This window comes from Equus przewalskii, chromosome 7 (genome assembly GCF_037783145.1).
Source record: "Equus przewalskii isolate Varuska chromosome 7, EquPr2, whole genome shotgun sequence".
In the NCBI taxonomy this organism is placed as follows: domain Eukaryota; kingdom Metazoa; phylum Chordata; class Mammalia; order Perissodactyla; family Equidae; genus Equus; species Equus przewalskii.
Window position 1 is genome coordinate 25824365 of NC_091837.1, and position 13492 is coordinate 25837856.

Consider the following 13492-nt stretch of genomic DNA (forward strand, 5'->3'; position numbering starts at 1 on the left):
GGACCCTCCCCTGGAGCCTTCAGAGGGAGCACAGCCCTGCTCACGCCCTGATTTTGAACGTCTGGCCTCCAGAGCTGTGAGAGAAGACACTTCTATTGTTTTAAACCCCTCAGGTGGAGGTCATCTGTTATGGTCACCCCAGGACACTAGTCCCCGCTCTCTTCACTGCCCCGGTGCTCTGGGAAGGCTGTACCTGGCCCATGTCTTCAACATCGTGCTGGGGCTGGACAGCAAACAGCCCTGGTACGAGGCCAGCTTGCGGAAGACCTGGGGAGAGACCACAAGACAGGGTGAGGGACCCCGGGCTCATACCCCGCCACGGCACCAAAGAAGGGCTGAGGGAGCCGCAGGGCCGCATACCTGCCCCTCCAGCAGAACCCGGGCGAAGTGCTTGTAGCGGTCAATGCCCTCTGGGAAGTCCACCTGGACCGCGGGGAGTGGCCAGCTGACGCGATCTGGAGGGCGGGAGCCGCTGAGCGAGGGACGGGGACGGGTTCCCACGGCCCCCAAGTCCTTCCCTGAGCCCCGGGCCCCACCCATCAAAGGCGCAGGTGCCCTGGGATGACACTACCCGTGTCACACAGTTTCCAGGGCAGGGTGGGGGACCATGTGTCTGCCGGAGCCCAAGGCCACCAGGAAGTCGCCCCAACTCACAGAACACGCTGGCCCGGTGGCACAGCACCCGCCCCTTCTCGGGGCAGTAGGTGGGGGGTGGCTCGTCCAGCGGCTGGTCAAACTGGCAGTAAGAGGGCAGCAGGACTGGGATCCATGGCACGTCTACGGTCGAGACGCCTGGGGACCAGGGGAGAAAGGCTGGGGGTCACAGTGGACACAGCTCAGCAGAGCCACATGGGTGAGGCGAGGGCCCGGCCGCCAGCTCTGCTACCTTTCATGTACATCTTGGTGGTCTCCACAATTTCCTGGTAGACCACAAACTCGGGGAGCTCTCTGAAAAGGACGGAACTGGGGTGGATGAAGACGGGGTCGTCGAGGAGCGGGGTCTGCGGAGAGACAGGGAGTGGACGTGAGTCCAGGAGACACAAGCACCAGGTGAGATGAAGCCACGTGAGTGCAGCTCCACACTCAGCCCGAGAAGCGTGAGAGCGCTCCATCCACAGACGGACAGACGGGCCAACGTGGGCGTCTGTGTCACGAAGAGTGTTCCGCCACGGAGGATACTGGTGCGGGTTCTGACAGCTGCTACACATGGACAAACCTCAAAAACAGGATGCTGAGTGAGAGAAGCCACACACAAAAGGCCACACACTGTCCGATTCCACTTATGTAAAATGTCTTAAACAGGCGAATCCAGAGACAGAAGGTGGCTTCACGGGGTGGGGAGATGAGAAGAGGGAGAGTGACTCCTAATCGGCATGGCGTCTCTTTTCGGGGTGATAAACGTGTTCTACATGTGCTTGTGGTGACGGTTACGGAACCGTGAATATACTAAAAACCAGTGAATTGTACAGTCCATGGTTTACATCTCAATTAAGCTGTTATAAAAACAAAGTTGGGGGTGAAGCTAACACCCAAAGCAAGACTGACTCCACCGTACACCCCACCCTCTTCCTTGGTGGGGATGTTCCCTGAGGCTGTGGGACCCGTGACGGAGGAGGACAGGCCCACCCAGACCCCCACGGGTCCCCCGGCTACCCCTCGCCAGGTGTCCTGACGACGCCCAGGCTGGGGGGACGAGAGACAGATGGAGGGTGGAGAGGGCAGGGCAGTGGGGGAGCCTGGGGGCAGCGACTGCCACGCCGCCCGTGCCCCGCCAGGGACCAACCTTGTAGGCGTTCCTCCACTTGTCGTCCAGCAGATCCTCACTCTGGACCCTGCGGGCCAGGCGGTCGCCCAGGCCGGCCGTCACGATCTGCCGCAGGTAGGTCACCTGGCTCTCGGAAGGCGGCTGCATCTTGGGGTCCACGAAGAGCCCGGCCTCAGGGCACACAGCGTTGACTGGGGGGAGAGCCCGCTGTGAGGATGGCAGCAGCCTGGGGCTGGCTTTGCCCTGACCTTCTGGAAGGCCCCACACCACTCGACACGGAGCTCCAGCCTCAGGCACCTGCTTATCTTGGCCCCTGCTGGGGGACCTCAGCAGGGCAGAACGCGCTGCCCACCCACACCCACACCCACGTGCTTGTCTTCCTTAGGACAAAACCCCAAATCCTCTGTGGGTGGCAGAGCGAGCGGCTACGAGGGGACTTGCCCAGCCTGCGCTGGAACTCCCGTTAGCCTCAGTGCAGGCAGCCTGCCCAGAAGATCGGGGCGTCCTCTCTGAGTGTGCACGACCGGCGGAGGCCACCTCTCCTCCCGAGGGCCCCTGGTGCCGCGACGGGACAGTCACCCTTGCTGCCGAGCCCAGGCACAAACCCAGGGCGACACTGTGTCCTTCCGCAGGAGGGAAGGACGGGAGCTGAAGCTCTGGGGACACCGCGGAGGGGCAGAGAGAGGGGACTTCGGGCGCTGCTGCTGGGAGTGGGAGGGGGCAGAGAGGGGCAGAGAGAAGACAGAGGAGCAGGCTGGGGAAGGAAAGCGAAGACAGGGTGGATTTCCTTATTCTCAGGTTTGCAACGTAAACCTCTGATTTCCCTTCAAAACCTTCAGCAAGAAATACACTGTTTAATTTAAAGAGAGACAAAAGGAAAGAAGTAAGAAGGAAGGAGGCATCTAGGACAGGACACAGGAGCCCTGCCTCCCAAACCCGGCCCTGACGTGGCCTCAAACAGGTCCCGTCTCTGCCAGCCCCAACCATGAGCAGGAGGGCGGTGGGCACAGAATCGCCAGCTGCTCCCTGCTCCACAGCCAGAGAACAAACTAGCGCCAGCCCTACTCCAGAGTGGGACCCCAGGATGAGGCCAGGGGCCCAGGGGCAGCTGGGCAGGAGGTGGCACGCAGCCGGTCCAGGCCAGAGCCGGGGACACAGGGTGATGAGACAGATGTCACCAAGGAAAAGACAAGACCAACGGACGACCTGACAGGAGACCACGCACGCTGCTCGTGTGAGTGTCATCGAAGGACCACAGAAGCACCGAGTGCTAATTTTGGGGTTACAAGTAAATTTTAGTGAGCAGGGGAATTCGCAAACGTGGAATCTGTGAGTAATGGGGATCAGCTGTACACAGGTAACATTTCCCAGAACAAGTTTTAACGTTCAAAGGGCCAGCTCAAGTTCTCGGCAGGGTGCTGCCGGTGGACGGAGGACCTGGGAGCCCCGGGAGGCCGACGCGGGGGCTGTACCTGCAGTGGTCAGCTGGCCCCGCAGGCGCCGGATCTCCATCATGGCCTTGTACCGCAGCCCGTTGGCCTCGCAGAACTGGGGTGAGCAGCCGGCATATTCGCAGGCTCCCACGGCGCCTGTGGACGAGGGGGCACGCTCACTCACTGGCCGCCCCACCCCAGGCCCGCCTGACCCTCCCCTCCCCCTCCACAGTCGGGCACGCACCCAGCAGCACCATCAGGTCCCCGAGTTTCAAAGAAGCGCCTTGCCCAGCCCAGATCCTCTTCATCTGGGCCACCCGGGCCCGCCTGCCCTTCAGCGTGGCGAGCTCCTTGTCGCTGGCAGCCGGTCTGCAGACACACACACATCACCGGGGTTACTGCCCGGGCCGCCCTCGGGGCCACAGTGGCAGGAACACAGCTGTCAATCAGGGCAGGCTCGCAGGCTTGGGGACAGACAGAATGCCTGGTGGGATTGCTCATCAACACGAGTAAGGGCTTAAACTCTGGCTCAAAATTCACCTGCGGCAGCCACTAAGGTTAGAAACGTGCATGCCTCCCAACTAGCAATTCCACGTTTAGAGAGTAATAGAAAGAAGCAATCCCACCAACGAGGAACGTCAGACACTGCTGTGCTGCTTACGAAAAATAAAAAACCCTGAAAACTGACGTAATATCCACCAAATGTACACTGGATAAAGGAATTATTCTTGTGGTTCCCAAACCTGAAAATAACAGCTGACATGTACACTCGTGTCAGGCACAGTTTGAAGTCTTTTACTCGTGCTAATTTACAGCTAACAACAACTTCAATATTATCAACATCTCATCCCCATTGTCCTGATGGGGAAGATGAAGCCCAGAGAGGTGAAGCTGCCTTCCCAAGGCCACACAGCTTGGAAGTGCAGAGGGAGATCTGAATCCAGGTGCCTGGCCGAGTACAGGCGCTTAGCCATCATGCTACAGAGCCTGGACGCTAGCACCGCTTGAGGAATGTTACTAAAACAGAGTTCTGCAGAGATCAGAATGCTGTCGAGCTCAGGGAGGACAGGGGTCTTGCACAAGGCCACCCATGAGCCATTACTCCCATGGAGCTGGGCTCCAGGTTGCCTCTCAGGCCAGGGGCCCCTGAACGCCCAGCCCCCAGGCCCCACCTGTCCAGCTCCTCGAACAGCTCCCGGACGGTCATGGCAGCCACAATGGTGATGGCGTAGGGGAGGCAGCCGTGCTGCCTGCTTAGTGCCAGCATCTTGGCGTAGCGGGGCGCCACAGGGAACGTGGCCATGGTCCTGCCCAGCGTGGTGATGGGGCAGCTCAGCCGGGACCTCTGCAGCTGCTTCATCCTGGAGGACAGAGGTCTGCGGTTGCGTGCTCCTCCAGGCGGCTTTGGTGCCAGAGCTAAGAGGCCCCAGTGCCCAGGGCAGTTCAGGAGAGGGGAAGGGAGGGGCAGCGTGCCGAGAACAAGGCGGGAACTAGGCTCTCCGCCCCCGCCCTCGCCCCTGCCCTACCTCTCTGCTTTCTCCGGCGCCTGCAGGGCACCCAGCGCGATCAACAGCTCCTCTGCGGCAATGAGGGCCTCCACGGAGGGAGGGGTTGGAAAAGGGAAGTTGATGACCTGGGACAAGGGAGACGAGGCACGAAACAGAAGTAAACGCAGAGAAGCCAGCATGGTGACCGCAAGAAGGAGCCAGGCTGGGCCCGGCAGGAGGACGGGGCTCTGCCTCTGTCCTCTGAGCACCAGCCATGCCAACTGCAGCCCAGGGCCTGGACGCCCAGAAACGGGCCCTGGGTACTCTCACAGCCCACGTGCCAGGGAACCCACAACCTCCCTCCTTCACTGACTCCCATCATCAACTTGCACAAAAGCACCAAGCACCCAATGTGTGCACGTACTGAGCACCTAATGAGCGCCAGGGGCTGCCCCGCAATGGAGACAGAGGGAAGCACAGGGCAAGGGCTCTGTCCCCACCGAGCTTTCATTGAGTCACAAGGGGCCACAGGTAATCAGTGAGTAAATATGTAAACAAATGGGAGTAAAAGTCCCCAGACAATAAAATGGTGAGGGACAGAGCGACCCAGCTCAGGAATGGCGGCACCCTGGAAATAGGCCAACTGACAACAGAGTTCAAATAAGTACTTGTATGCGAATGTTCACAGAAGCCAAAAGGTGCCAACAGCCCGAGCATCCATCACTGATGGACGGATGGACAGAATGAGGGCCCTCCACCCAAGGGAGTACGATTCAGCCACGAGGGAGCAAAATGCTGACACGCTACAACATGGACTAACTATTAAAACACTTGGCTGAGTAAAAGCACCCAGTCATAAAAGGACAAACACCGTGTGACTCCATTGATAAAAAACGTCTCAATGGACAGATCCATAGGAACACAAAGTAGACGCGTGGCTGCCAAGGGCTGGGAGATGGAAGGAACGGGAGCGACTGCCAAGAGGTGGGGGTTTCCTGTGGGTACCGGGTTTCTCTATCTGCCTGCACGACCCCTCCTGGAGCAGGGGAGAGGTGGGTGACCCTGGACAAAGGGAACATGAGGATGCTGTTCCTCCTCCCCGCAAAGGACTGAGTCAGCAGAACATTCTGCGAGCCCCCAGGACACTGACAGCCCTACACACATGGGGTGGGCCCTCTGCCCGGCTTCTCTCCCAGGCAGCTGTCCCCTGGGTGTTCAAGGGGTGCAGCATGGGGCAAGCGGGGGTCTCGGGAGGCAGGAAGCCCAGGGAGGCTGGGCAAAGCCCTCTGGGCTCAGCTCCTGGCTCCCTGTGTGTGGGGAAGGGGAGACGGCCCGTGAGGGGCTGGGGCCGCCCCACCGACCAGGCCGGATGCAGGTGCGCTGGGAGCTCAGCGGGAGACGGCAGGCCTAGGGGCTGCGACAGACCTTTTCAATGTTGAGAGCTTTCATCTGAAGGATCAAGTCCTCGACGGGCCTCCGCGTGATTTCAGGAGGAGGAAACTGCTCAAAGTCTCCAAAAACCGCAGATGAATAGAGCCTGCGCGGAGGGGAGCACCGACCACAGAGGACGTGAACAAAGGCAAAGAAACTCAGCCACACCACCCGGCATGAATCTGGACTCGGCCACCTACTAGGCAAGGTGTCCACCTCTTCCTGTCTCACTGTCCTCACCCGGGAAACGGGCCTAACCAAGCAGCTGCCCTCGGGCCTGGCCAGATACCACATCAGAGAGCTCAGAACAGTGCCCGGCTCCCAGCACCCAGGCAAGCTGAACTACTGTCATTCTTTAGCAGTTTCTCAACTTTCTTTTTTGTAGTTTAAAACAATGTTGAAAACAGCAATAAAGCTATTAAAAAATTACAGCACATGGGGCTGGCCCAGCGGCACACTCGTTAAGTTCACACGCACTGTTTTGGGGGCCCAGGGTTCGCCGGTTCGGATCCTGGGTGTAGAGCTACACACCACTCATCAAGCCACGTTGTGGCGTTGTCCCACACATAAAGTAGAGGAAAATGGGCACAGATGTCAGCTTAGGACCAGTCTTCCTCAGCAAAAAGAGAAGAATTGGCAGTGGATATTAGCTCAAGGCTAATCTTCCTCAAGAAAAAAAATAATAGTAACAGGACACAGACTGGGAGAAAATATTTGCTAATGATACCTCTGATAAGATCTTAATATCCAGATTATATGAACAACTTTTATAACTCAATAATAAAAAGACAAATAACCCCATCAAAAAATAAGTGAATGGGGTCAGCCTGGTGGGACAGCGGTCAAGTTTGCACGTTCTGCTTTGGCGGCCAGGGGTTCGCCGGTTCGGATCCTGGGTGCCGACAAGGCACTGCTTGGGAAGCCATGCTGTGGCAGGCGTCCCATATATAAACTAGAAGAAGATGGGCACAGACGTTAGCTCAGGGCCAGTCTTCCTCAGCAAAAAGAGGAGGACTGGCAGCAGTTAGCTCAGGGCTAATCTTCCTCAAAAAAAAAAAGTAAGTGAAAGATCAGAATATACATTTCTCCAAAGAACATATACAAATGGCGACTAAGCCTGTGCAAACATGCTCAGTGTCATTAGCCATGAGGGAAATGCACCACAGTGAGCTACCAATTCACATTTCCATTTTTAAAAAATGGAAAATAACAAGCGTTGGCAAGAATGTGGAGAAATTAGAAGCTTCACACTATGAATGTGGGAATGTAAATGATGCAGCTGCTGTTACCATCTGACCAAGCACCTCCGCTCCCAGGTACAGACCCATGAGAAACAGAAACAGATATTCAAGCAAAAACATGTCCATGCACGTCCACAGCAGCACCATTCACGACAGCCAAAATGTGAACCACCCAAATCATCAACAGACACACACAACACGGTCCACGCACCCAGTGGAATATGAGTCGGCCGTAAGGAATGAAGCCCTGACAGCTGCCACATCATGCATGGACCTTGAAAACATGCTAAGTCAAAGAAGTGAGACACAAAAGGCCACACACTGTATGACTCCACCACAGGAAAGGTCCAGAACAGGCAAATCCATAGGGACAGAAAGCAGACTGGTGGCTGCCAGGGGCAGGGGTGGGGTGGGTGGGGAGAAGTGCCTAACGCGTGCATGATGAGAACGTTTCAAAATTGATTGTGGTGATGGGTGTACCACTCTGTGAATACACTAAAAACCACGGAATTGCACACTTCAAAATGGTGAATTTTGTGGTATGAGAATTCTATCTTGATAAAGCTGTTCACACAACAAAAACAAATCAGCTAAGAACAAAGTCTGCCTTCAGCTGCGGAATAAAGAAGTGAGGACGGAATGAAGAGCGAGCCTGCGGACAAGCCAAGGAGAGTCCCTGGGGAGCCCCACCTGTAGCAGTGCCCGGGCTCTGTGCGGCCTGCGCGGCCCGCCCGCTGATCGGCCGAGGCCTGGGAGACCCAGGTGACGCGGAAGGAGGACACGCCAGTGACACGGTCGTAGTGCCGCTTCTTGACCTTCCCGCAGTCCACCACATACTTGATGCCCGGGATGGTGAGGGATGTCTCGGCCACATTGGTGGCCACGACACACAGCCGAGTCCCCTCTGGAGGAGGTTTGAAGACCTAGGGTGGGGGGAGGGGCAGCAAGAAAACATCAGAATCAGAAAAGAAGTCGTGGGACAGAGGTGGGGGCAAAGCCAGGAGGTGTCTCTTGATCACAGAGAAGTCGGCTGGGCTGGACGGGCCCGGAGGTGACAAGGCTAAGTCGTCTCCTTGCCTCCGGCCACAAAGTGCCTAAGCTGGATGCAGGGAAGCGTTTCTGTCCTCCGAGAACGAGATGCCAACAGCCCCTCAGAAATCTGGGTGCTGACAGGGTGAAGGACTCAGGGCCTGACCCGCACCCTCTGGAGGCCGTGAGGAGGGCCCCAAGAGCAGCCCGGCACCCGCCCGAGACCCCGTGCTCGTACCTGTGCTTGCTTCTCCGGGGCCAGCAAAGAGTAGAGCGGGAGCACGTACAGGGGCAGCGAGGCATCCGGATGGTCACCTGCAGGGCGAGCAGAGGCCTGCTGGCACCCCACTTGCTCCCCAGGGAAGCCAGCTGCAGGCAGGCAGCACCCCCCACCCTGCTCTGTCGAGAGGTCCCTGTGCCAGAGCTGCTGCCAGGGGTCAACCCAGCACAGGGAGTGGCGGAGCCTGGGTGGCCAGGAGAGGCTCCTGAAGGCCCTCCTGCCCACTGCCCTGGCCCCAGGCGGGCATGGCCACCACACAGCAGAATGTCCGCCTCGGAAGAGCCCGGCCTGGCCTAGAGCTTGCTCTGGCACTGCTGCAGTGTGGCTCGTGGGGCTGCCTGACGGCTTGACCTTGGCTCCCCCTGAGGGTGTGCATTCGCCCAGCGGAGCTGAGCTCGGGGCGGCACCCTCATCACAACCAACACAACAAGTGTTTGAGGGCCTCCTCTGGGCCAGGCAGCTGCTGCAGCTCAGAAAACAGCAGGGAACGAGCAGCCAGAAAGCCCGGCTTTCTTGGGGCACAATGCCAGTGGGGACCAAAGATGCTCCAGGTCACCTCACTTGGCTCAAAAGCCCCCCAGGGTGGGACAAACGAGTCTAGGCTACAACAGGAGCTGGTGCAGCAGGGGCTCCACAGACAAGGGGGCAGGAGGCCCTGCTGAGGTCATACCTCCGTCCGCTCCGTCATCCCCACCGTCTCCCAAGTCCAGGTCGAGGTCGGAGCCCAGGGCCTCCTCGTCATCCATTTCCGCTTCCCTGTCCTCGTCGCCTTCACCCACTGGCAACACTGAGTAATTGTCCAAACTGATCTGGGGCAATGTCTGCGGTAAACAAGACATCGGCCCATGAGGCCGCTCAAGCCCGAGGCCCAGCCCCACCACCCTTGGGCCACGCCACTGTGGCAGGTCACGCAGCCCTGTTCTGCCTCAGTTTCCTCATCTAAAAATTGGGGACAATGCTAGCACTCTACTGCCAGGGCTGCCGCGTGCACTCCGTTAGTTAACACACGTGGAGCGCTCGGCGGGCCGCCGGGCATGCTGTGAACACAGGAGGTTACCAGCTCTAAGTAATGCCGCCAATGCCAATGGCTCCACGGCGACATCGTGCAGACGTCCTGGGGGTGAGCGTCCACCACGGCCTGGCCTGGCCCTCACCTCGCACCCTCCCCTGGGTCTTGAGCAAGCCCTGAGGGTCCCTTGCCCTTGTTCCACCCGCCCTCCCTGGGAATCCTTGCAGGCCCTACTCAGGGCCCAGCCTTCTAGAAGCTTCCTCTGGGCCCACAGCACAGGGAACCTTGAATGTTTCAAATCACAGCCCCTTGCAGCCTCTAGAGCAGCCCCATCCAACAGAACTCCCTTTATCAGTAGGAAGGTTCTAGACCTGCACTTGCAAATGTGGTCATCATAGCCCAGGAGATCACCGAGCATCTGAAATGTGTCTAACACGACCGAGAACTTGAATTATAAGTTTACTTTATTTTAATTAAATCTGTATCTACACAGGCGCACAGGGCAAGCGGCAACCATACAGACAAGGCAGCTACCGAGCCCGAGCAGCCCCACGAGACCCTACGTACCGCCACCCGGGCCTTCTTTGCCCTCGCTCTCGACTTCTTAAACTTCCGCATTTCTTCTGCCGAATCTTTCTGATCCTCCTTTTCTGGGAAAGATGAGCAGGTTAGGGGCAGACACCCAGTGGCCAGGGCCTGGGTATCAGGACTCTGCTCGTCCCGATCCAGAGCGAGGTCACTGCAGCGGTGACCTTCATCGGGAGGGGCGACGGAGGGAGGCCTGGAAGCCTGCTGGCGGCCCCAGCCTCTCGGGGCGCCTATTACCTGGTGGCCCGGGTGTGGCACGTGGGAAGGCTCTCCTCAGCCTGCGGCACAGCGCATGGACCTCTGCCTGCCCCGTCAGGAACACCAGGATGCCGCCTGCGGAGAGAACGGGGCCCCCATGATCTGGCCATTCACGAAGCAAACACCATCCCAGTGACGACCAGCTGCCGAGCCCTGCTCTGGGGGGAGACGGGCAGAGCAGGGCTGCAGACACGGACGGGCCACGGGCAGCCGCCTCCCAGACAGAGGGCACTGGGCGGGGAGTCAAGCAGAGACACCAGACGACCCGGCAGTTGCATCCTGGGCAAGCGCCCACAGGAAGGGGGAAGAGGGAAGCAAACCCAAAGCTGTCCAGACGCTCGTGCATCTGGCGTCACGACAGCCAAGACGTGGCAGCCGCCCAAGTGTCCACAATGGATGAACAGACGTACAAGGTATGGTCCATCTGCACAGTGGAACAGCATTCAGCCACGAAAGGAACGAAGCACTGACACCTGCTACAACCTGGATGAACCCTGACAACATTACATTAAATGAAAGAAGACGGGGCCAGCCTGGTGGCGCAGTGGTTAATTGTGCACCTTCCACTTCGGTGGCCCGGGGTTCCCTGGTTTGGATCCCGGGTGTGGACCCATGCAGTGCTTATCAAGCCTTGCTGTGGCAGGCGTCCCACATATAAAATAGAGAAAGACGGGTACAGATGCTAGCTCAGGGCTAGTCTTCCTCAAAAAAAAAAAAAAGCAAGCAGACAGACACAGAAGATTACCTACAGTACGATCCCACTGATATGAAATGTCTAGAATAAGTAAATCCTCAAAGATGAAGTAGATTAGTGGTTGCCAGGAGCTGGGAGGAGGGCAAATGGGGAGTTAGTGTTTAAAGGGGACACAGTTTCTGTTTGGGGCGATGAAAAGTTCTGGAGACAGACGGTGGTGATAGTTACACAGCACTGTGAATATACTAAATGCCATTGAATTGTACAAAGATGGTTAAAATGAAAAAAACAGTTAAAATGATAAACCTTATGTATAGTTTACCACCAAAGAAAAGCTAGTGACATTAAGCTGAAGCCCCGGGGTGGCCGTGGCTGTCCAGGGAAAGGGCATCATGTGGGAAGAGGGCCAGGCATAACCATGAACCACAGTGACACCCGAGGGGGAGGAGGAAAAGGAGCGAGAGATGAGACGGAGAAAGGCCAGAGGTGGGTGACACCACCCAGAGGAGGTGGGGGCCGTCTCTGTTGACCAACGGCACCAAAAACTCAGCAGGACCTTTTCACAAGTGTAAAGAGAGATGGTGGTGACCTCAGGGAGGCAAGTTCAGGTGTGGGGTGCAGAGGCCGCGCCGTGAGCTGAGGAGCTGGTGAGAAACGGGTGCAGAAGGTGGAGCGCTCTCAGGGAGGCTGGACCGGAGGGCTTCCCCAGGGACGGCATCTGAAAACGTTCCCTGGGACGGCGGGAGGAGGAGACCAGAGGCCAGTGGGAAACAGGAGGCGCGGGAGACATGGCCACCCCCAGGCGACGCAGGAAGAGGCGGTGGGTTAAGGAGGCCTGGGCATTCGCAGCTGCGATGGCAGCACATTGGTGGCACTCCCCATCGACGGCCCCCATCCCCTCCGCGGGAGGAGTGACCAGGGTGGGGGGAAGAGTGGATAAGGAAACAAGACCGCCAGGCACAAGGGAGGGACAGGCCCTGGCGTTCAAGACCCCAGTCCACACAGCAGCGTGGCGGGGGTCCCGGATCAACGTCCAGGAGGTGGACACGACGAAGAGAACACAGGAGGGCCGAGGGGAGGACGCGGTGAAAGAACAGGAGGAAACGAGCCGGGCAACCTCCGCTGACGAGCAGACCGCCCAGGAAGGGGAGGCCACTCCACCGCGCCCGCCCAAGCTCCTGCCTCGGCCTCACGCCCTCTGACCTCCCGCCATCTCCTCCGCCACCAGCTCAGTCTCCCAGAGGCAGCAGGTGAACACCGAGACGCCCTAGGCAGACATGCACAGGGCATCGGGAGCACCTTCGCTGCTCTCAGTGCCTCCGCAGGGGAGGCGGGCTCGGTCGGCCTCAGCGGCCCCCGCTCGGCTAGAAGTCACCACGGCTGGCTCAGCTGTGGCGTTTCCTCTGCGTGGTGACCGCCTATGTCTGCTCAGTGAAGCTGGTTCCTATCACCGTTGTTCCTTTTGGCATCCACTTGTTCACCCAGAAAAGGTCAAGCCAGCTTAAGTAACACCATTCCATAAATAACCCAGCGAGCACCACGGGGACACGGTGAAAGCGCGGGCAGGGGCAGGAGCGAAACCCAGGCAGGACGCCTGCTCACCTGCCCTGTATCCGGGGCGCCTGCCTGGGTCAGCGCGGACGAAGGCGCACCCCCACCCCCGACCCAGTTAATCACTGAGCAGCACCACCCTCTGGGTGGGACCCAGCGGGGCAGGTGTTGAGAACGCTCCAGAACCAGGGAGGAAACCGAGGCCCAGCTGGGACCAGGGACTGCCCCACGCCCCGAGCTGGGCCCAGAACCCAGGCTGGCCGCGCCGCGGGTCTGCAGGGCCAGGCCGCCTCCCTCCCTCCGGCCTCACCCGCGGGTCTGCAGGGCCAGGCCGCCTCCCTCCCTCGGGCCTCACCCGCGGGCAGCAGGGCCAGGCCGCCTCCCTCCCTCGGGCCTCACCCGCGGGTCTGCAGGGCCAGGCCGCCTCCCTCCCTCGGGCCTCACCCGCGGGCAGCAGGGCCAGGCCGCCTCCCTCCCTCGGGCCTCACCCGCGGGCAGCAGCCGGTGGATCCTGCAGACCTTGCGGAAGCACTCCCCGCTGTAGTCGTCCAGCGGCGTCCGCTTGTTAAAGTGAACCGTCACCGGAAACTGCCGGGCCTCGACCTGCCAGACGCCCGGGGAGGCGACGGGGTGGGCATGAGTATCTGCTCAGGCTCGGCCCCTCCCCTTTCCAGAACTTTCTGCCCACGCTGGCCTCAGTCTGGTGCTCGAGGCTCTTTGCTGCCT

The 13492-nt window shown here is 59.1% G+C and overlaps 1 protein-coding gene across 4 annotated transcripts in view; it reads right to left on the bottom strand.

Moving 5' to 3' along the window:
* DHX37 (DEAH-box helicase 37) overlaps positions 1-13492 on the bottom strand; it is a 33225-nt gene that overhangs the window by 3166 nt on the left and 16567 nt on the right. For all 4 annotated transcript variants that reach the window (XR_011542482.1, XR_011542481.1, XM_070629306.1 and 1 more), the window contains exons 10-25: positions 13255-13369; positions 10501-10596; positions 10243-10325; positions 9337-9487; positions 8625-8701; positions 8048-8280; positions 6111-6222; positions 4725-4831; positions 4371-4559; positions 3443-3567; positions 3238-3354; positions 1784-1956; positions 887-1001; positions 655-792; positions 361-455; positions 194-267 (exon numbers count right to left, since the gene is read on the bottom strand). Coding sequence is in view for 2 of the 4 variants with exons in the window: in XM_070629306.1 (XP_070485407.1) it covers positions 194-267; positions 361-455; positions 655-792; positions 887-1001; positions 1784-1956; positions 3238-3354; positions 3443-3567; positions 4371-4559; positions 4725-4831; positions 6111-6222; positions 8048-8280; positions 8625-8701; positions 9337-9487; positions 10243-10325; positions 10501-10596; positions 13255-13369 (2000 nt within the window). In the remaining 2 variants the exon portion in view is untranslated. The remainder of the gene's footprint in view (positions 1-193; positions 268-360; positions 456-654; positions 793-886; positions 1002-1783; positions 1957-3237; positions 3355-3442; positions 3568-4370; positions 4560-4724; positions 4832-6110; positions 6223-8047; positions 8281-8624; positions 8702-9336; positions 9488-10242; positions 10326-10500; positions 10597-13254; positions 13370-13492) is intronic.